Genomic DNA, 23,506 nt, shown 5'->3' with positions numbered 1-23,506 from the left:
GCTTGTTGCTAAGCAGGGCCAGCGCCAGGGACGTAGTTGGTGAATGGGAAGCTGGGGCCGTTATTAGCGTTGGGAAGGGCACTGAGGAGAGACCTGACCGAGCCATCGAGCTGGGGAGACGATGTCCCTCCAGTAGGGACGGGAAGAGAGAGACTCTTCTTAGGAGGGGTGAGCCCCTCCCTTCTCAGGCCGGATTATGGGGGCCCTGCTGACAGTCCCTGGTGCGGGGAGGGTGTGAGCCCCGGTGAGGAGAGTGTTTATAAATCTCCCTCTGGGGAAAGGGGAGATGCCCCACAACCTGCCCCACTGGGGATGCGGGGCATTGTTAACTATCTCCCGGGGGGGGGGAACCTGTATGTGTTTGCGTAGCTCATTTAAACCCTCCCTTATCAGTGTTTGAAATCTGCCTTCTTCAAATGAGAGCCATGGAGAGGCCTTCCACTAGGATTGTTGGCCTGCTGGCCACTCCCTTTACCCACCCTGGCCAGGGTCATTGGGCCAAATCCTGCCCACAGCTATACTCCCTGCAACCCACTGTCATCACTGGGGCTGCCTGGGGTGCAACTGAGGCCAAAAATCAGGGACAGATGTACACAGTATCTCAATGTATATGACAATACAATTAAATCATTGGTGGAGAAAAGCCAGCACCAGGGTTCACTCTGAGTGAAATGGGAACATTGCCTGTATAAAGATTCAAGAATCAGACCCAAGGGTGGGAGAAGAGAAAGAGGAGGTTTGGGGAGACAATACAAAATAATATTTTTAGGCTGATAATAAAAAGGAGGTGCATAACACATTATTTACCTGTACCTATTATTTGTAGGTAACAATATTGAACCTGAATGATTTCAGACAGTCAGAATGCAGGGATATTGCTCAGTGAGTGACCTATAACTGTATGCTTATGTCTCCTTTAGGGCTCTTTCTGCACTCTAGCTGAGGAAAGTGACAAAGAGTCCTGTGGCACCTTATAAACTAACAGAGGTATTGGAGCATAAGCTTTTGTGGGTGAATACCCACTTCGTCAGACACATGTGGGTATTCACCCACGAAAGTTTATGCTCCAAGACTTCTGTTAGTCTGTAAGGTGCCACAGGACTCTTTGTTGCTTTTTACAGATCCAGACTAACATGGCTACCCCTCTGATACTCTAGCTGAGGAGTTTGGGTTTCCATAATTACTGTAAGATTATTTCTCAATAACTGTGTGATATGCAGATCCCTGTTTTCTGACCATATATGCAGCACAACTATTATCCAAGTGTCTCCTGCACGCTTAAAGAAATGTACAAACTGTTGGTTATATTTCTGGCTGGCACTCACTCTCTTGCTGCATGACTTTGGGCAGCCCAATTAACTTCTCCTTGATTCAATTTCCCGGTCTGCAAAATTAGGATAATAATAATCAACTTTATAAAGTGCTTTGAGGTCCTCAAATGAAAGGTGATATATAAATGCAGAATATTGTTGTTATTTTCGGGACAATATGCCAGAATGCTAAAGACCAAACTATATTTAAAAACCTCGATTTATAATAAGGCAACACTTTTTAATGGACCCATTTGTAGACTATTATTTCTGTAGAAAACAAAATATTTAAAAGTATACTAATTTTGACCAAGAGAAAGGCATTATTTGTAATCTGATAATGGGACTGGGCAACAGGCACTCCTGAATCCTAATCTTAGCTCTGCCTCTAATTCTTTCTCTGGCCTTGACAAGTCTTTTAGCTGCTGTCTCAGTTTCTCCATTTTTAAAATGGATTAATATTTGCCTTCCTCACAGAACTGTTGTAAATATTACAGTAGATGGGTATTTTTTGTGAAGTGCTTTGAACATGAAAACAAGAATCTAATTGTTAAATGTTATTGGTTATAGCCTGTTTATAGCCTGGTTCATGTTATTTGATTTAGAGTCCTACTCTTACAGGGTGAAAGGACAGATCTGCATTAAAATTGGTATCACAAAGGCACAAACAAGATCAATATCCTGTAATTTCCTAATAAAAAGAACAATACAAAAGAAGGCTCAGCTGATGGTTGAAGACATTTTAAGTAGAAGTAAAAGTGGATAGTCTCAGATCAAATATGCATAACTGAAGAACTTGTGTAAGATTATTTGATTTAACAAACAGTGCTTACATCATATTAAATCCCCATGCTTCACAGAGATGGCACAGTCCTGTGTTTGCCTTCCTCATACAGGTAGTTCCATTGAAATCAATGGGACACCTCTTATGAATAGTAAGATTTATGACCTGCTCCTTCTTCTCCCATTTAAATTAATGATAGCTTTGCTATTGACTTCAATTGGAGCAGAATAGGGTCTCTTGCCTTTTAGTTGAAAAGTATATATTTAATTTATTTCATTATGTTAAAGCTTTTGCACCTAAAACAATTAGTGAAATGGTTTCTCAGCAAGCAGCCTTTTAAGGGAGGAGGAAATTTCAGGCATATTTTAAAAAGGGGGAAAAAATCTTAGTCTTTCACATCAAACTTATGCTTCTACGGGACTTAGAATCCGTGAAGTTGTGAAATGGCTGTATTAGTGGCCTCAGGGCCTTATGAAAACCACACCATTCGATGCTGGGCAAACCTAAGATATGTAGTAACCGTTATTTTGAGGCACTGGTTTGTCAACATTCCTCCTGAGACATTTTATTGTATGTCACAGAAATAAAACACATAGCTTAGAAAAAAACTTTAGTGGAGCCAAATGCTTGAAAAAGATCCAACTACTCTTTTAAAATAGCTGAGAGTTGGACCCTATAAATGAGAGACTGAAAAGGGCACAATTATGTGGGAATGCTAGTTAATTTCTCTATAATAAGGTTGATATAAAACAAAAACATTTTTAAATGATTGAAAGTAAATATAAAATTATGCTTTCCATTAGACATACACTGCTTTGGCTGCTGTTCTCCACCTATGCAGGGTTTTGGCTGTATAGCTTTACTTTATGCATAGATCTGCTAGTCATTCCCTCATTTCTGGGCCATGTGCACATTTCTTCCTCCACATTACTTTCCAGAGACCCACCATAGATATGACATCTGGATTATATGCGGATTATTTCCTCTGTGCATTGTTTCCACTTGGTAGACTCTTACACATACACATAAGTGGCTTCAAGACTTGCCTCTGTTTTTCAGTACCAGCCCATTAATGTTTCTGGCATAGCATTATGGGGAAGTTTAAAATTTGATACCTTGGTAGGCAGGAAGCATATGTCACTGCAATGCTGATTACCTCACTCTCAGGGTGCTCTGGGTTCTCACTCAGGCAACCGTGACATATTCTGGCATCAGGGAAAATCACCTGTTTGTACAGCTTGTGCTACAAAAAGGTTACTTCCCTGCACCTCACAAAGCAGTTAAATATTCATACCCATGAGCCAATTTTCATTATGTTTGTGCAACAGCTATAATAATCAGAGTTCTTAGACAGGATTTTACAAAGACAACAGTATGGGTCCGTCAGATCAGTAGGATTAACATCAGACAAAGGAATAGATGCTTGCTTGTCTGTCATTGAAATCCACAGTGGCAAACTTTGTTACTGTTAAAATGGTCTTCAAGAAAACATACTTGTTTTCTTAATCTCAGAATTTGGGAGCAAATTGTCCAGTAAACCAGCTAGGACCATGTTGTGGGTTAGAAGCTCATTGAGTGTGCACTTGTGGAGTTTCCTCCTACTTCCACTGGGATGTGGGCTTTTCCCTTTGCAGAATGGGAAGAGGGTGTCCTGAATAACCTGCAGACCTCCCAATATCCACAGGAAACCTGGCCATCCCTACAAAGGACCTGTGACTCCACTCTGCCTTCTCTCCTACCTCCTTGGTCCTTTGGCAGGAGCCATGCTGACTTGGGCTTCTCCAGAGGCTATTAGCTTTGAACACTGCTTCAGGAGTAACAAGGACAGCATTAATTTATTCTAATTTTCTGAAGGGATGTTGGAGAGAAAGATGGAGAATAGCTGGCCTGCGGGACCCAAATTCCCTCTCCATTCATAGAGTCTATTTTACTGATAAAGATGTTTCTATAGCATTGATGGAAATGGGGGATGATGTCATGAAGGCAGCATGTCCCTTTTCTTTCTCTATGACCAGGTCCCCTCCAAGTCTGTAGGCAGAGGGAATGATCTGGGCCTTAATACAGACCTCTGGTAATAGCCAGCTTTAAAGTTTTCTTATTTTCCTCAGTGGTTTTTGACAGTTTTGTATTTCTTAAATCATTATCCATGCTCCCTCGTACAGTACAGTTTATTGATTTACTTGCTGGGAGAATGGGACCGAAGCATGAGAAAAGTAAATGTACTGGGGACTAACAAAGACAACCAGGTTATTTAAATTGGTTACCTTGGTCTCTATTGCACTTTGGATTCATTGAGACTAGTATTGATTTTTATAGTTCCTTTTGTGAAAGGGCTCTAGGAGACAAGCAGTGATTCAGCCTGTGTACACAGGGCAATTGTTTACATGATTAGGATGTTCTAGAACAGAATAGAGGGAGGTTAAGGAAGCAGCCCACATGGTGAGGCTGTCACCCAGGCATTAAAGTTTTTGTTTTGATTTTAAATTATTAATTTAAAATGTGAAAACTAGCTAAAATCTATCCCCATTAGCCACAAAGGCATCTTATATGTAAAGGACCAAATCCTTTATAGATTCCAAGGCTAGAAGGGACCATTGTGGTCAGGTAGTCTGACCCTCCTGTATAACACAGGCCATAAAACTTCCCTAAAATAATTCCTAGAATAGATCTTTTGGAAAAACAGCCAGTCTTGATTTAAAAATTGCCAGTGATGGAGAATCCCCCCATGACCCTTGGTAAATTGATCTCACCTTGTGCACACCTAGGTAGGCTGATTTACTTCCCTAGGACTATTCACATGAGTAAAACAAGTTGGATTTAGTCCAGGGTCTGTAGAATTGATAGCATTCCATCTTCTGTAGATGATCTATTGATAGCAAACCCTGGACTCTTGTTTGTTTTTGCAATATGCTTATGTTCACATTATTGTGTGCAGTTACTTTTAAATATTTTTAGTTATTCGAGAACAAAGCACTGGTTGTAGGTAGCAGATTAGGAATTTCAGCTATGTAAAATTCATTGTGTATAGTCTGAAAAAATCATAGTATCTTCTTAATTTTTCATTGTACATTCATGTATTGTTTTGTAAGGTATTGATCCAAGTGGGATTGCCCCTCAAGACTTTGCTCCAGGACTATCAGGTTGGACTCCAGGCCTGACAAATAGAACGTGAGAGATTTCTTTTATTCACAAATTTTAAATCTCATTGAAACAGATGGCGAAATCCTTTGTTATACAAGATTACAATTAATCCATAAACCTGGAATAGAGGGAAGGACGGTATGCATTGTATACTAGTTAATAGGTAGGGGAGTGCTCCTACCATGCAGATCTGCATTTGATTCCTCAAGGCATGTCTTTTATTCCCAGGATGTTAGGAGGAGAGATCACGTAAAGGCTTGATAGAACAAACAATTCTTTGTATATAAAGGGCTCTTTAAAACAGTGTGGTGAACTGTGCATCCTGATTCTGAAATTGAGCTGAAGTCCATTTAACTGAAATTCTGAAAATTCCTCTTGGGTTTCATCACATTCTCTCAGGGGTTCCATCATTAATATCCTTAATATTACTTTATTGCTAATTTCCCAGTCCTTCAGGCCCTTATCTAAGGGGCTGATCCTGCAAGTCCTTACTCAGGCCCACCACCCACTGAATTCAGTGGCACTATTTCCTGAATGCAGAATCAGAGGCCCATTGTGCTTACTAACCAATAGCATCTGACTACCCACATCCATAAGTAACCAGTTGATCCCTTTTAAACTGCTCTGTGTTAGAGAGATCTGCAGTATTCTTATGTAGTTAGGTACTCTCTATTCCAGCTCCGCCTTCAGATGTGGTTAGGGGGGTGGAATGTTTCAAACAGTTGCTATGGTCACACAGTAGCTTGTGGAGCTGCCCGAGTAGCTGAGAACCTGCTGCATCAGCTGCAACACGGTGAGTCCTACTTCGCTACATGATCAGTTTTCTTTTTGGAAATGTCTTTATTGTAAGTGCTGGTAGCAGATAATTACGCTAATAAAGGACTTTTCCCTGCATCCCTCAAAGCTGCATTGTGTAGGTAGCTGGGGTGACTGGGATTTCTTAATATATGCATGATTCATATGACCATTACCCTTCTTCCAAGTCACGTTGTGTATTGACTTAATTCTGTCTGAGTTACTTTTGTAAGACAGTTTTATTCAGTATCAGGAAAAGTGGCAACTTTTATCATCCTTCTGCCTCCAACCAATTGGATGAAATGAGATGTCATGGAGGATTTATAATGCAACATGCATTGGGAAAAGGCATGAGGGAAATTTCAAATAATGATGAGAAAGATTTTTAAATGTTGTGTTGAGACATGTTACAAAATTATTTATCAGATGGAGAAACTATAAACACTTGTCTGTAAAATTAATCCCTGCGTGAAGGAGTCTCTTCCATTTTACTGCAATGAGACTTGGCTGCATTGTAACCTCAGAAAGCCGCTCATTGCTGTTACAGCAACATAATGAAAGAGTTCCTTTTAGCTAAGAAGTGAGGCATTTATTACCAAGTGAAATCAAAGATCTACAAGCAGTGCCAACTGCCTGGTTTTGTACCAGGAAGACAAAGATGCAGTATCCATAAAGAATGGTCATTTCCTTTTTTCATTCATATTTGGGGTCTGCTGAGATGATTCATGATCTTTGTGTGTCTCCTTTACAGGTTTCATGTCTAACTGAGACAGACTGGATTTGGAGGATGAAATCCAGCCTAATGCATTTGATTCCTCCAGTGAGTAGGGACAGAATAATCTCCCACTTCCCCAAGGTAAGCAGCTCCTCCTCCCTGTGCCCACACAGGTTGGCACCTTGCAGGCTAAATAGTGCCTTCCCCACCCACCCAGGAGTTTTTTCCTCCCACCTACATACAATTATTTTTTGCTTTTTTAAAATGCAGAAATTTTAATAATTTCTCAGCATTTCAGAGGGACCAACATCATTTCCCCTTTCCCTTCCAAGGCTGGTATCTCAATTACCAGCCTTGATCCCTTCCTTCAACCAAAAACAGACAAACATCTTGACACAAAAGCCTCATCTGTAATTCCCACCTGTTCTTTGAACTGTCACAGGCAATTGCCACAATTAGAGAGTTGTTACAGTAGTTTGAGAAAGATGAAAAACGTGGCTGATATTTAATAGGCAAAAAAGGAAAATAGATTAAGGGGGGTTATAGTATTTGATGGAGTTTCCTTTCTGATGTTCTTTTTTTCAGTTGCTTACAAGTTCTTTAAACACAATCCTTTTGGCCTGTGCCTGAAATAGTTCATGCTTGATCTCAGCTCAAAGATTTTGTTTTTAATTTGATCAGAGTTAGCTCAGTTGTTTTATAAATTATGCAAGCATGGAGGGAAATACACTTTTTCAAAATATTCCATTTGAAATATTTGCACTCGCATAATTCTCTCTAGAGAAAGAGGTGTTATTAGCCTCACCCTGCACACCTGTAAAATCTTACAGGATACAAAGGTAACAACCACTGCCTAAATCATGGGTTTCAGAGTAGCAGCCATGTTAGTCGGTATCCGCAAAAAGAACAGGAGTACTTGTGGCACCGTAGAGACTAACAAATTTATTTGAGCATAAGCTTTCGTGGGCTACAGCCCACTTCATCAGATGCATAGAATGGAACATATAGTAAGAAATATATATATATATTTATACACACACAATATATTTATATATTTATATATATATACACACACACAGACAGAACATGAAAAGGTGGAAGTAGCCATACCAACTGTAAGAGCCTAATTAATTATGATGAGGTATTATCAGCAGGTGAAAAAAACTTTTGTAGTGATAATTTACATGATAAAGGAGGCTTATACTGAAAAAAGTGATAAAATAAGTGATGGAGAAGATACTTTTGTTGTCTGAAGGGGAAGCTGGTGGTCTACTTGGGAAGTTATTCCTTATTAACTCTGTGTAGATGCTTTTAATCTGGAATAGTTAATCCACTTTAAATTCACACCCTGTTTTATTCCAGATTAATTTTCATGTATAGACTAATCCCCATACTGTATAGCCTCACTGCTTGTTAATCCAGGGAATCTTTCTCCGCTGCCTATCCTTGATGAGGGCTTCAAATTCATCACCTTGTTAATTTGTTCCTGGCTGGCTGGACTCCTTACATGTTAGACATCATCTCACAATACATCGAAGTGATTGCTCTGTATTATCTGCAGTGGTACACACCAGAGGCCTGTCTCCAGTTCAAAGACCACTTCCATGCACTGGTCAGGAGTGCCTGTCAGCAACGCAACACTGGGACAGTTGGGTGAGTCTCTGTAATAAACTGGCCTTTACATTTTAAAAGTTATTTCAAGTTCTTATATTTACCCACTTTCCTTAGTGTCTTAGCCTCACTTAGCCCCTGCCTCCATGTATTTTAGGCCACTTAAACTGTGTCTGTACTGGAATTCTCAGCCATGTTTGACAATAGTTGTCCAGTGCAGTTCCCTCTGCTTCCCACAAACTGGTGTTGAAGTTGTTTTTCCTGCCGATGTAGACAGGGTCAGCCAAGTTCAATTACTTGGGTCAACCATGGTCAGGGTCATCCAAGTCCAAAGGGTCAACCATGATTTTTAAATGGGTGTGGAAGTCTGTTTATCCTGTGCACGCCAGCAGGACAACAAAGTTCAAAATTAGCAGTAGGGAATAGGGTAGATGGAGCCTTGCTGTCCTCATCTCAGTTGATACCAATACTTATTGAGTATAGAACACCAATAACACTGCTCTACAGCCAAAATGCTTCTGAAATAAATGTAGTCCAACTTTACTAATTCTGGGTCACTGAGAACGAAAATGATGCTTAAAATTGTTGATTGGCTCTAGTTTTCAAGATATGCTATTGGGTCAGTATATACGACCCTTGACTTGGGAATGGCGGAGGATAAGTGAGTTATAAAGGGAAGGGATCTCAATTTAAACCAGAAATGACTAAAATACATCTTTGACTGGATCTATGAATAAATCTATGACTGGGTTTGGACAGTACTTGCTTTTTAGGCAAAACAAGGAATGATGCAATCTGAAGCTGGTATTGCATCATACATGATATGAATTGCATCATGTTATTCCTAGAAGTCATGGATGATACAATCATAACGAAGCTTACATCACTCTGCTGAACAAATTGCCCTATATCAGCTCTAGAAATCATACAGTGTCATGCTTTCTTATTTGTCAGTGTTTGATTTTGCAAAGGGACACATTTCTGTTTAGCCAAAGTGAACAGAGATGCCTCGTACTTGTGTGAACAGTGCAGACAATTTCTGCTATGTTTGTGGTGAAGTGACTTTTGCATCACAAAAGCGCAGTATAACCACTATGGTTAAGAAAGCCTATCACCTTTATTTTGGCTGCAAAATTGGAGATAAGGACAAGAGGTGGGCCCCACACATATGCTGCAACACTTGTGCAACAAACCTTCGCCAGTGGTTGAACAGGAAAAGGAAATCTATGCCTTTTGCAGTGTCAATGATTTGGAGAGAGCCAGCAGATCATACCAGTAATTGTTACTTCTGCATGGTGCCTCCAGTTGGGAAAGGTGTGTCAAAGAAGAAAAAGTGGACTGTGCATTATCCAAACATTCCATCAGCTATACGCCCAGTACCCCACGGAGAAGGACTGCCTGTTCCTGATGCACCAGAATCATTCTCACTTGAGTCAGACGAGGAAGAGGAAGAGGATGAAACTTCTGGTCCTGAACCATCAATGTCACAGGACCCACATTTTCTCCCATCCTCCTCCTCTGAACCACACCTCATAACACAAGGTGAACTGAATGACCTTGTCAGGGATTTGGAACTACCCAGGAGTAAGGCAGAGCTGTTGGGCTCCAGACTACAGCAGTGGAATCTCCTGGCAGGCTATCAGGGCAAATGGAGCCCATCAATGCTTGCAGACTATTGCTGGACAGTGACAAGAGATGCTCCATTTAATGAATACAAGAGACAAGCCAAGAAGCGCCGAGTAGACACTGAATAGGACTAAACTATGTACATAATAGTTTTTTGCCTTTTGTTTCATAATAAATTTTATTTAAATAACCCTTTTGCTGATTTTTAAAGTGTTACATAAACAGGACAGGTGAAATATTATCATGTAAAGCAACCATAAACACATGAAAAGACCTAGGTTTACAATTTATGATTAAAACTCTACTATCTACACAATATACATAGACATAAAATGTAAAAACTTAAATATCTTAGAAACAGTAGCCAATCAGTTGTTTTAATTGTCATATTTGAATTCAGCACATCAAAGTACATAATAAATATCACATTTTATCTCTGAAGCAGACAACTTCTCAAAAATTGTAGACCAGTGTAATTAATACAAATCTTTGGGCCAAATTCTGTTTTCATTTACACTGTTGTAAATGTGGAGTGGCTCCATTTTCAGTCAATGGAGTTACCTAGGAATCTGGTTGTAACTTTTCAAAACTATTTCTTTCAGGAAAACTGAGATTTTATACCTTCTTCTTAAAGCTGGAGCATTATTCTGGAGAAGAATAATAGATTGTGCTGCAAAATGCAAATCAATTTTCTTTTTGTGCCTTTCATAATGCTTTTTTAATTGTTTTTTTAAAATGTCATCTCTCCCAGACTAGCATTTCCTTTTACTTGTTCTTTCAGTGAAATTATTATGTTAAATTTCACAAACTCAGCCTTATGATTTCATTGCTGAGTCAATTCAGAGAGTTGAGCTGTGAGAGAGATCATCCCTATTCAACTATAATAATTAGTTTCAAAATAAAATTGAGAAAGTTATGGTCAAAGTATGTCAATGATATAAATATTCTCTTTTTGGGGGGGGTTGCTCCAGTGTGAAAATCTCTAAGGGAAGCTAACTGTATTTTGAGTACTCAAAATGTAGTTTACTACTCTTAAAGACAAAACTAGTTAATTTTATTGAGCTATATCCATCTTTAAGCAGAACTCCTCATTCATCTTATTGGGGAGTCTTACTTAAAAACTGAGGATATAAGGGCATACTATGGCCTGTATTGCTAATTTTTCTTTGCTGTACATCTGTTGCAGGTAGCAGGGTCAGTTTCTGAATCTTCAGCATGCTGGCAAAATATTATTTACTAAACAGAAATATTCTTCTCATCTGTAACCCAGACATTATTGCTCTTACAAGAATTATAGCAACTCCCCTTTCATTTAATCTGGCCTCAGTGAATGGCTAAAAGGATTTTTATTTTGGCTCCTTAATAAAATTAAAGTCCTCTCTTTTCAGTGGTGGCTAGATCAGATCATTCTTATGCTGCTTCTTGGTAGACAGCTGATGGTTTGACCCAATATGTGCAAAACAAGAGCACTATATGTCATGAACAGCTGTTATTTTCCTTTCCTGTTATTATTAGTTATGTGGAATAGTTTTCTTTGGATGCAACAAGATAGTGTGAGCAGTTCAGTGACTGGTGGACCATATATTAGGTCTCAGTTCATGTTCCATCAGTGTGTGAGCCCCAGAGTATTTTGTTCTACTAGGAGTTAATGGAAGTCACATACTCAAACAGTTATATTCTTCTTTTGATTCCTTTTGTTTTTAATGTAGCTGATTTAATCAGTTATCATATCATCAACAGTTAATAATCAGGGATCAGAATTTCATGGAGCCGTGATATAACCTGATATATTGTTAAATAAAAGATTTGTTTCTCTTTTAAAAAGTCAATGTAAACTAGGGGCCACTTAGGGATTTGGGGATTGGCCCTGCTTTGAGCAGGGGGTTGGACTAGATGATCTCTTGAGGTCCCTTCCAACCCTAATAATCTATGATTCTATGATTCTATTAAATCTAATAAGGTATTACTGTAGCATACACACAGGAGCCACTAAATTATCATTCAGAGATTGGTTCATCGAATACAGTCACAGTTACCCACCCACATGCAGCTCCTTAAAGACATACTAAATTACAATTTGAAGGGTCCAACTTCAGTCACTTAAAGCCCTTCTGCTGCTTCCTGTGGGAAGATCCAGAGCAAAGAGGATTATTTGAAGCCAGCCTCAGATTAATACTATTCCAGATAGTCAGGAAATCTTTTGGCACTAAACTCTGTGTTTTCTCCAGAGATAAATCTCACAGTAGATTAGTCATTATCAGATATTTTCTTGTTCAGGTCCATAGGACCCGATGCTGTGCCATTCAAGTTAATGAGTCTTGCTATTGATTTTAGTGGCAGCAGGATTGAGGCCTCACATTTCCACATGCACACAAATACACAGATTCTTCTATGCTGTTATGTGCAAATGCTCACACCTGCACACACAGACAAACATACACAGTACAAGCATTCTTTGTAGGAGAGAGTCTCTGCCCCAAAGGATTTACAATCTAAGAAAAACTGTACAATGTAAGAAGCACACTATTTATCTCTGTTCACAGTATTCAGTTCTTTTTGCAATTACAAATTCAGGGTCCTCCCTTCTCCTCCTTTAGTAATTGCAAATTCAGGCTCTGATACTGAAGTTGATTAAGCTAGGGCAGACTCTTGCAGCTTCACACATTCTGCGAAAGCATACCACTCTGCCTGTGCATTACAACTTACTGGATAGGAGCCTAAAGCACCATTATATAGTAAGAATATTAAAACTAAGGGCAAATCTACACTACAGAGCTACATCAGCCCAACTGCAGCGTGTCTGGTGAAGATGTGCTATGCCGATGAGGGAGTGCTTTCCTGTCAGCACAATTACTCCACCTTGCTGAGAAGCAGTAGCTATGTTGGCAGGAGAGCATCTCCCACTGACATAGCACCGGTATAGACAGCACCAAACTTGCGTCGCTCAGGGAGGGGTACTTTTTCACACCCCTGAGCAACATAAGTTATATTGACTTAGGCTATCGTGTAGACCTGCCCTAGTATTAACAGTATTGAACAATAACAAAATATTTGTTACAGGCTGAAAATATCCAAAGTGGTTGTGGTAGGAGACCTCTATGTTGGGAAAACCAGCCTCATCAACAGGTACGGTATATCTCAGCAGATTGGGTTTGCTGTTTAACTGTATAGCAATTTCTCTGCATGCTGGACTCTCTGTTCCTTTACCATCTATGTTTTCAGAATAATCGCCTCATTGTAGTAAGGACTTTTCAGTTTTCTATTAAATCAATAATAAAAATATTAAGTATTTTTATTCACCCCTCTGCTGATCACAGTGCCCCACATTGCCTGTCTCAAGGTGGTTTGGGGGCATTAAATTGAAGGAAAACCAGAAAACCTACAATGTTAAGCACTAAAATTCACTACAGCATCATAGAAAATCCCTGTTAGCATCTTGATCAATCCTTTTTGGCAGTGTAGGATTATTCCCTCTATACTATATTCTCAAATATTTTGACCAATCTCATTTTAAATGATCCAAGATATGGGGCTTTCAGCATTTCCTTTGGAGGGCTGGAGTGGCCCTGAGATTCTCAGTCTTATTTGGAGAATTGTTCCTTAAAATGTTTTCAAAAGATCTTGCCTATTCACTGACCCCAGTAAAAGGAGCTCCGGCTAGAGCACTCTCCTGAGAGATGGGAGACCCCTCATTCAAATCCTTTCTCTTACTTCAGCAGAGTCCCAGGCACGTGGATTAACCAAAGCATTAATTTCATTGCTTCTTCCCAGAATACTAAGGCCAGTTCTATACTTTATGATGTGATGACAGTATCAGGATATGGAATCTAAGTAGCTTGTTATCACTATAGCTTCCTTAGTAGCCTCACAATTTCAGTCAGTTCCTCAATATTGGTAAGAAGTAGATTCTGGATGGCTTCTCATACTTTTGGATAATTAATTTTTTTCTCTACTTAACGTGATCCATATTCATCTATATTTGCCGCCTAGCAGATATCCCGTATAAATAAAGTATTCCATGGTTCTAATTTCTTTGATAGTCAAAAAGTAGTTTAGTCTGATTTTCTCCAGTCCTGGGGTCTGTTAGAGTATGTCTACATTACAACTGGGAGCATGCATCCCAGGGCAGGTAGACAGACTCACTGTGAGTGGTAAAAATAGCAATCTGGACGTTGCAGGTTGGGAGGCAACACAGGTTCTAAAGTCCACCAAACCTTCTGGATCTGAGCTTGGGTAGCTAGCCCAAGTCTCTGCTGGGGCCACAACATCCACACTGCTATTTTTAGGATGCTAGCTCAAGCCCTGCTAGCACAAGTCTGTCTATCCGGGCTAGGAGGCTCATTCTCAGCTGCAAAATAAATAAAGCCCACTATAGTTTTCCCTTTATGTTTCATTTACTTGATCCTTACTCAGAATAACTAACCTCTTCATTATCAATTTGTTTCTCATTGATTTGGTAAATATTTCTGAAATACAATGTGACTGAATACAAATCTTCTGATCCAGTTATTTAACTCCTCCCTGTATAACACACCTTGCACAATACTTAGGCATGATATGAAATTTAAAAAACACGATGCTATTAGCTTTCTCCTAATACTTTTTTTCATGGCAGGTTTTGTAAAGATATTTTTGACCGAGACTACAAGGCAACCATTGGAGTGGATTTTGAAATTGAACGGTTTGAAATAGCCGGAGTGCCATATAATCTCCAGATGTAAGTTGGAACATTATAGTACCAGCTGTTTTCTTTCTTGTCTGCCTACAGTTTGAACAGAACTTGAATTGCTACAGGCTTTAGTGGTATCAAAACCTCTGGTTTATATTCCACACAACATAGTGCTATGTGAGAAACACCTGCTGTCCTTGGACACTGAAGAATTTCAGAATTTTAGTATAAACCTCAATCTGTTGGGTTCCTTGTCTTTGAAAGCTTTATAATTGTACCACCCACACTCGCCTTAGATACCATGTCTGATTTTTTTAGTTGGGTTCTTTCTTTTTACCCAGTTTTCCTGTAAGATTGAATGAAGCCCTGAGCAGCAAATTATATCCTGGGCTACATCTGTCCCACTTTGTTGCCTTCAGTGGGAGTACATGGATGTAAATGAGCACACAATTTGGTTTTATGAGATTTGGGCTTTGCTCCTGCACCCACTGAAGTCAGTGGCAAAGCTCTCAGTGGCGTAGGATCAAGCACTAAGGCCCAGATCCACAAACCGCAGACTTAGGCGCTTAAATTTCATCTTCAGATGCCAGTTTTGTCTCCACTGTGATCCACAGAACTCTTGCCAAATCGTGTAGATGCCTAAACTCATTTGGCTCTAAAGTTTTCTGGGTGAAAGCTCCCTCAGAACTTAAGCTTCTGCCTCTGGGCATGCACACTTCTACCTCTTTCTAAGTGTCTGGATGCCTATCTCCTGCCTATACCTCAGACTAATCTATAAACCAAGGGAAGATAGGTGTTTGTCTGCCTAAATCATGTGCAGGGCCCAATCCACTAAGCTTGGTGAGAGACCACCTACTGTGTCGGGTCCCATTCAGAATTTTGCTGGAGGAGGAAGTAGTGCTTTCCACTTATAACTGTTAGCCTAATGGTTAGTACACGTGCCTGGGACTGTGCTGGAGTGAGAGAGAGGATTTGAACGGGGGTCTCCCACCTCTCAGGAGAGTGCTCTATCCACTGAGCTTTGGAGCTCCTTGAATCTCTCCTGCTGAAGCTATTCTAGCTTGGATAAATAATTGAAGTGTGATTGGAGCAGGGGGACTGGAGCCTGGGTGTCCCACCTCCTTCAGTGGTTGCTTTAACCACTGGGCTACAGAACCAATCTCTCTGTCTCTTCCCCCAGTGACTTTTTCACTGTGGATAGATACTTAAATAGTCACTGAGTCAGAGATAGTACAGGGAGCCTAGGCACCTAACTCAAGTTTTGTGGCTCATAATGGTGTTACTGTGATTTTCTGCACAGCTAAAAGTTAGGTGCTGCGATGCTCAGCATTGCAACACCTAAGACCCTTTGTGGGTCTGGGCCTAAATGACTTCCCCAAGGCTAAATCATGTCTGTTCTGAGAATAGCAAATACAGGGTTAAAATGCCTTCATTAAAATAATGGTGCTTTACATTTACAGGATGTCTAACAGTGCTTAATGGGTAACATATTCCAGATGGTAACGCTTCTCTGGTATCACATTCTTCTCCAACTTGTACCAGTCTGTTGCTTCATTAGTGTGTTTGCTCAGGTTGCACTGAGTTTGATTGACCTGAAATTTCTCTTTTCTTTCTGCACAGATGGGACACAGCAGGTCAGGAAAAGTTCAAGTGCATTGCATCTGCTTACTACAGAGGAGCAGAGGGTGAGTAAGTCAGAAAGCACTTCACAGTCAGGATCCAATTAATTGTGCTCTCACTGTACGCTTCAGGAACTGAGTTGAACCCGTAAGATTTCTAATTCACTGTCTCATTTAATTATTTTTTTTGTGCTGTTTTTATTGCAGTTATTATAACAGTGTTTGATCTGGCTGATATCCAGACTTTGGAACACACGAAGTAAGTTCCTGGCCAAGTCTTTGAGATTTTAGTAAAAGGTCTCCACCATAAAACTGAACTGGGAATTAAAATTCACTGGGCCCGATTTTATATGTAGGTATCTTCCTAAGACAGAAAAATGAAGGATGGATTTAGCCAATGTGTCTGAATAATTTAGTGTCTCAAATGTTACTCATTTCCTAGGCTTTCTACTTACCAAATAGGATTTTCTTACTTCAGTACTGTCTGTAGTGATGATTCTGATAGAAAAGATTCTGGTACTTAGATTTAAAGCAGAATGCGGGCTGTAAAGGGGAGGGAATGGGATACTGGAGAGACTACCTTGCACAGATCAGTCATAAGTACTGCAGTGTCTGCAGCATGTACAAATATCTTTTTATTAAATAGTGTCTCTGCTCAGTAGAAGGTTGAAGTCTGGGGGCCTAATTTTTCTTTCACTTACATCGGTAACTCAAAGATAACTCCACCTGAATCAATGGCGTTTCACAGGTGTAAAACTGGTGTGAAATAAGAATCAGGCACAGCTTCATAGTGATCTTTTCCGTTATGTGCCTGAGTATATTCTCTTCCCAGTGGGAGTTTCTCTCACTTTCCTTCACTCTCTTTCTTCTTCTCTGTGTCAACATTCATCTTTTTCATTCTCCCTCTGCTTCTCACTCTCTCTTCCTGTTCTTGCATCTTATTCCTTATCTCTGGGCTGTGTCACCATTACTTTGGCCACATCCCTTGCTGTGGGTGGATAGGGTGGCACTTTTGCATTCCTTCTCTAGGGGCTCTGATCATTGTTGGACTTACATTCTAAAGTGGGCAAGGTTGTCTGAAACAAGAACTACTTTCATAGGATGGTAAGTGTGTATCCAGAGGAGCTAGAATAGCTTCCAAGCCATTTATTCTCTAGTGGGAAAGGCACATGACAGCATCTTCCTCTTCTCTCATTCTCTTTGTTGTTGGTTTCTTTGTCTCTTTCCCTTTTCCCCCATAAACCTCAATTTTTTTTGCTCCTCTTTGCCTTCTTTCTTCCTCTCTAATTACATCTTACTCCTCCTGTTCTATTTTTCAGGCAGTGGCTAGAGGATGCATTGAGGGAGAATGAGCCAGGGTCCAGCTTCATCTTTCTGGTTGGAACAAAGAAAGATTTAGTGGTAAGTAGGACAAAGGCGGTTCATAAAATGTGTCTCCCATTTCAGCGAATTTCCATTTGAAGTTAAGTCCAGCTATTGAATCTCCAAAACATGTGTCAGCTGCTGCAAAGATCTTGAGAAACAAACTGTATAATTACCAAAGCAAAGAGAAGGCATGTAAATGTGGAGCAGTAAGCTTCACAGAATGGAGCAGAGTGACCATTTTCTAGAGTGCTGGAGGTCACCAAATCACTCCCTATTCTGTTGGAGGCACAGCTTTACCAAACACACCTGAAATCACACACAGCAAAGTTTAAGACCTGAGAAGATTCAGTGCCATGGTAACACCCCTAAAGACTGCTATGTAGACAACTGATTTAAAAGCTCAGTTATGTCTCCACCCCCTGCTTCTTTGAGGGGGTCATTTGCAAAAGGAAGAGGCAGCAGTTGGCCTATTCAGACTTGAGTTTATCTCCTTCATTAGCCACCACCCTGTCAAAATATAAAGATTCAAAAGTAAACACCCTTTCCTGCTATTTAGCTATATTTTCTTTCAGTTGCTGCCTGCAATGCTACTCATATCCCTAAAGCTCCGTAGCCCACTTATTTTACATCAGTTCCTTGGCTGTCTGAAGGAGTGCTAATTCATCCCAGAAGGCTTTACTCCTATCAGTTACAACATGTGAAGCTCTTAAAATCTTCTGGCGTGTATCAGGGCAGCAGATAGTGTAGGTAGCAGAAAAAGTTATACAGGTTTGAGAGGTCAGGGGACACGAGAGCTGGGCTTAGGTGGAACTGGAAATGAGAAGGAATTCTGTTTGGAGGAATGTGGGACTTTGTCCTGTGTGGTGGGAGAATATTGGATTAAAACTGGAAAGATGTCAGCAGGTACAATAGGCTGATTATTAGATTCTCCACCTATAAATACTCTTGAGGTGCTTGCTAATCATCTATCACTCTCCCAGATGCACTTTGGGTCATTGTAAGCCAGTGAACAGTGGCTGAAGCAGTGAGAAGCTCTTAATACATGGAGCCAGTGGCAATGGAAAACTGACTTTGGGTCCTGATCCTGGTGCTGCTTATGCAAATACTTAACTTTAAACATTTGTGTCAAGTATCAGAGGGTAGCCATGTTAGTCTGGATCTGTAAAAGCAGCAAAGAATCCTGTGGCACCTTATAGACTAACAGACGTTTTGGAGCATGAGCTTTCGTGGGTGAATACCCACTTCGTACATGCATCTGAGGAAGTGGGTATTCACCCACGAAAGCTCATGCTCCAAAACGTCTGTTAGTCTATAAGGTGCCACAGGATTCTTTGCTGCTTTTAAACATTTGAGTAGTTCCATTGACTTTATTGGGATTACTCACATGTTTAAATTAAGCACTTTGCAGGATGGGGCTTTAGGATTACACAATACTAGTCAATGTCTGTCTATAGCCCGTTGACCATAGAGAGCAAATTAAGAGAGAAAAAGTTTTTTAAAATTAAAATAAAGGTACAAGAAATTAAAAATAAATAAAATAAAAATAGAAGGGAAAGAAAAAGGCAATAACAGAAAAGCAGATTAAGAGGGAAAAAAAGACAAGCAAGAGAGAAAAAAAGTGTGGGGGGGAGAAAACAGCAAAAACAAAAGGGTTAGAAAGAGGACTGAAATCAGGAGAGCAACATGAGACAGATGGAGGAAGAGCAAGGAGAAAGGACCATCACAATTACTAATGCCCTATTGTTGTTGCTCCTGTAATTTTCTGCTTATAATTATTCAGAGACCATCTCTTTTGTTCTATGTACAGCATCTAACAGTGGGGTCCTGGTCCATTAGTGGGGCTCCTCACCACTATGGTAATACAAATAATAATAATAACCACCTGAAAGCAGCATTTGATAGCTCTCTCAACTACCCTATTGTTAATGTGTTCACTTTTGCTGTCTGATGCTTCACTGCTGTGGAATACAGAGAGATAATTCTATTTAAAAATAAGTCCTATGTGATTTCCCCTGTTAAATATCTATCTAGCTGTTTTCTTTCACTAGTTCTGCCTTGATATATGGGACATCCTGGTGTACAAGCTCTAAGGCAAGGCCAGGAAAAGGAAGGACTGGCCACTGTGAAAGCTGGAAGTCTCACAATGTAGGGACTGGTAGCATCTTTGCATTACTGTTACCCCAGATATACTCTGGGAGTATTGTGCCCGCTGTATGCTACAGACAAAGTGATTCCCTGATGTTTTATTCAGTCAGGTGCCGCATGTGAGCGGACCGAACTGGATGCCATTCGCTTTGCCAATGAGATGCAGGCTGAATACTGGTCTGTCTCAGCAAAAACAGGTTAGTCACTACACTGGAGACTGGTTCAGTGTGGCCAGTTCCACTTGCTGGGAAAGAGAGTATCAAGTTACTTTCCCTGATTGTGTAAACACCAGTTGGTCATGTGCACACTAGGCTATATATATGTTTGAGGATGGATGGTTCTAAATGGTTCTACATGGCTGTATGTATGTGTCTAGATTTATTCATAGACGATGGTGCACAAGTGCTTGAGTGTGTGTGTGTATCAATGCTCAAACTGGGGCCATAAGAAGCTACATTGCACCACAACTTTCCTTTGCTGGTGCTCATCAACAATATATTTGTATGTGTGGTTGAAGGAGGGAAATGAGAAAATGTCACCATGGGGTGGTGGGTCTCCAGGGTATACTGTCACTTTGTGGGGAGCACTTTTAGGGTGGCACACTATCACTTCACTCTCCAGTTTGACCGGTGTTTTGTGTTATGTTTGTATATTTGATCATGCATAGATATGGGTTTGTAAAACATGGTGTTTCTCTCCTGTTTCCCAGGGGAAAATGTAAAGGAGTTTTTTTCTCGAGTTGCTGCCTTGGCCTTTGAACAATCTATGCTGAAGGAGCTGGAGAAGAGCAATGGTCGCATGGCCCAGATCGGGGCAGGAAACCTCATCAGTATGTTCAGCTTCACTCTCTCTGTCCACTTCGATCACTTAAAAGTTTGGGGGAATGTGGATGTTTCTTGATGGCCAAATTCTGCCTCATTCATACCAGCGCAGCCTCTCAGACCTCATTGTCTATCTGTCTTGGTTCTTATATGTAGTTGCACAAGTGTTACTGAAGGCTGAATCTGTCCCTTTATTACAGGAAGGTGATCCTACATGGATTAATTATGTAACCCTTTGGTTTCCTCATTTACAGAAATAGAAGGAAATTCACCAGAGACTCCAGAAAGCAACAGCCAAGCCAGCCTGAACTGCTGCTAGCTGCCACTCATTTCTGCAAGCATCACACTTCCATCTGCATGTGCGTACATCTGCATGGTGCACCTGCAGCGGGGAAAGCTCTTAAGCGGCTTCCAGTTGAGAGATGGAAAGTCAGTTTATCTCAGAAGAGAATGGAGGAGCTGAAAATGATTCAAGCAACTTCCCTTCAGACAGAAGATCTCTCTCCCACCCCTTGCTTTGTGCTCTCCTTGTGCAGGCGGCACAATGGTACGATGGTACATAAATCTTCCCTGTGCAATGGGGAGATTGCTTGTGTGATCCCTGAGGGATGGCAGGCTGTCTTTACTCAAGGGGATGGAATCAACCAAACTTTTCCACCTGCTACCAGGAGGGAAAAAAAAAAAAAGTTCTGTACTTGTATTATGTTCTTAGTAGCCATCAGAACTCTAGAATCTTGGACAGTGAAGTCCAGGCCCTGTTCTTGTGGGAACAGAAAACACATGGCAGTGCTGATTATTGTGGTGTTTTGTCTTTTAAACACAAAATGCTTGTACAAAATTATGCTGACTTGCACGCAAGCACACCCAGTTTACCATGATAGAACTGAGAGAAATATTCCTCTTGTTTTTGGGATCAGGATATCTGCTTTCAGGATATCTGTCAATGCTTTGTAATTTTTAACTCTATACATATTCTTCTTCCAGTGGATGCAGACCAGAATCCCACTCAAGTGTGTGTGTGTGTGTGTGTGTGTGTGTGTGTGTGTGTGTGTGTGTGTGTGTGTGTGTGTGTGTGTGTGTGACCAGTGTGCTGGAGTAGTACTCATCAGAGTGACACACATGCCTTGAGCCTCCTCATGGCTCCTCCTAAGGCTGTATAAGGCTGATGCCACCTTGATCCCCCTCAGTCCCTTCTTATCACTCATGGCATGAGTCACAACTTCCCATGTGGTTCTCCTCATGTTTTTTTTCTGCTACATAGTTAGCTCTTAACTTCATTACATCTGTAAATATCAGTATAAAAATATTGCTCAGGCATGCAGGAGTGAAATCAGGAAGGCCAAATCACACTTGGAGTTGCAGCTAGTAAGAGATGTTAAGAGTAACAAGAAGGGTTTCTTCAGGTATGTTAGCAACAAGAAGAAAGTCTTACTGATTGAGAGAGGAAACCTAGTGATAGAAGATGTGGGAAAAGCTAATGTACTAAATGCTTTTTTGCTTCTGTCTTCACGAACAAGGTCAGCTCCCAGACTACTGCATTGGGCAGCACAGCATGGGGAGGAGGTGACCAGCCCTTTGTGGAGAAAGAAGTGGTTCAGGATTATTTAGAAAAGCTGGACGAGCACAAGTCCATGGGGCTGGATGCGCTGCATCCAAGGGGCTAAAAGAGTTAGCGGATGTGATTGCAGAACCATTGGCCTTTATCTTTGAAAACTCTTGGCAATCGGAGGAGGTCTCAGATAACTGGAAAAAGGCTAATGTAGTATCCTTTAAAAAAGGGAAGGAGGAGGATCTGGGGAGCTACAGGCCAGTCAGCCTTACCTCAGTCCCTGGAAAAATCATGGGGCAGGTCCTCACAGAATCAATTCTGATGCACCTGGAGGAGAGGAAAGTGATGAGGAACAGTCAGCATGGATTCACCAAGGGCAAGTCATGCCTGACTAACGTAACTGCCTTCTATGTTGAGATAACTGGCTCTGTGGATGAGGGGAAAGCAGTGGACGTGTTATTCCTTGACTTTAGCAAAGCTTTTGATACGGTCTCCCACAGTATTCTTGCCAGCAAGTTAAAGAAGCATGGGCTGGATGAATGGACTATAAGGTGGATAGAAAGCTGGCTAGATCATCGGGCTCAACTGGTAGTGATCAATGGCTCCATGTCTAGTTGGCAGCCATTATCAAGCGGAGTGCCCCAGGGTTCAGTCCTGGGGCTGGTTTTGTTCAATATCTTCATTAATGATCTGGAGGATGGTGTGGATTGCACCCTCAGCAAGTTTTCAGATGACACTAAACTGGGAGGAGTGGTAGATTGTTTGGAGGATAGGAATAGGATACAGAGGGACCTAGACAAATTAGAGGATTGAGCCAAAAGAAATCTGATAAGGTTCAACAAGGACAAATGCAGAGTTTTGCACTTAGGATGAAAGAATCCCTTGTACTGCTACAGACTAAGACTGAGTGGCTAGGCACAAGTTCTGCAGAAAAGAACATAGGGGTTATAGTGGATGAGAAGCTGGATATGAGTCAGCAGTGTGCCCTGTTGCCAAGAAGGTTGACGGCATTTGGGTCTGTATAAGTAGGGGCATTGCCAGCAGATCGAGGGACGTGATCATTCCCCTCTATTCGGCATTGGTGAGGCCTCATCTGAAGTAGTGTGTCCAGTTTGGGGCCTCACACTACAAGAAGGTTATGGAGAAATTGGAAAGAGTCCAGCAGAGGGCAACAAAAATGATTAGGGGGCTGGAGCACATGACTTACGAGGAGAGGCTGAGGGAACTGGGGTTGTTTAGTCTGCAGAAGAGAAGAATAAGGGGGGGATTTGATAGCTGTTTTCAACTACCTGAAAGGGGGTTCCAAAGAGGATGGATCTAGACTGTTCTCCATGGTACCAGATGACAGAACAAGGA

The 23,506-nt window shown here is 40.9% G+C and overlaps 1 protein-coding gene across 6 annotated transcripts; it reads left to right on the top strand.

Annotated features, from left to right (window-relative positions):
- Positions 1-81: 81 nt before the first annotated feature.
- RAB36 (RAB36, member RAS oncogene family) lies at positions 82-21,628 on the top strand. 6 transcript variants are annotated; one of them, XM_030582871.1, is made up of 13 exons: positions 82-168; positions 5,184-5,262; positions 5,914-6,028; positions 6,782-6,886; positions 8,307-8,398; positions 13,043-13,108; positions 14,598-14,699; positions 16,272-16,336; positions 16,478-16,529; positions 17,590-17,671; positions 19,887-19,977; positions 20,490-20,609; positions 20,856-21,628. In XM_030582871.1, the coding sequence occupies exons 4-13, from the start codon at positions 6,818-6,820 to the stop codon at positions 20,918-20,920; spliced, it is 804 nt and encodes a 267-aa protein (XP_030438731.1). In that variant the 5' UTR covers positions 82-168; positions 5,184-5,262; positions 5,914-6,028; positions 6,782-6,817; the 3' UTR covers positions 20,921-21,628. The 6 variants fall into 6 exon arrangements, with proteins under 6 accessions (XP_030438731.1, XP_030438732.1, XP_030438736.1 ...); XM_030582872.1 differs by lacking the exon at positions 5,914-6,028; XM_030582876.1 differs by lacking the exon at positions 14,598-14,699.
- Positions 21,629-23,506: the final 1,878 nt, after the last annotated feature.

Source organism: Gopherus evgoodei, chromosome 13 (assembly GCF_007399415.2).
Source record: "Gopherus evgoodei ecotype Sinaloan lineage chromosome 13, rGopEvg1_v1.p, whole genome shotgun sequence".
Classification (NCBI taxonomy): Eukaryota; Metazoa; Chordata; order Testudines; family Testudinidae; genus Gopherus; species Gopherus evgoodei.
The sequence above is the reverse complement of the archived record's forward strand: the minus strand, read 5'-3'. Positions and strand labels throughout refer to the sequence as shown.

Coding starts and splice junctions, on each gene's coding strand:
- RAB36 (XM_030582872.1), top strand. CDS start 6,818: ATGAAATCCAGCCTAATGCATTTGATTCCTCCAGTGAGTAGGGACAGA. Junction 16,530..17,589: donor CAGACTTTGGAACACACGAA/GTAAGTTCCTGG, acceptor TCTATTTTTCAG/GCAGTGGCTAGAGGATGCAT. Junction 20,610..20,855: donor CGGGGCAGGAAACCTCATCA/GTATGTTCAGCT, acceptor CCTCATTTACAG/AAATAGAAGGAAATTCACCA.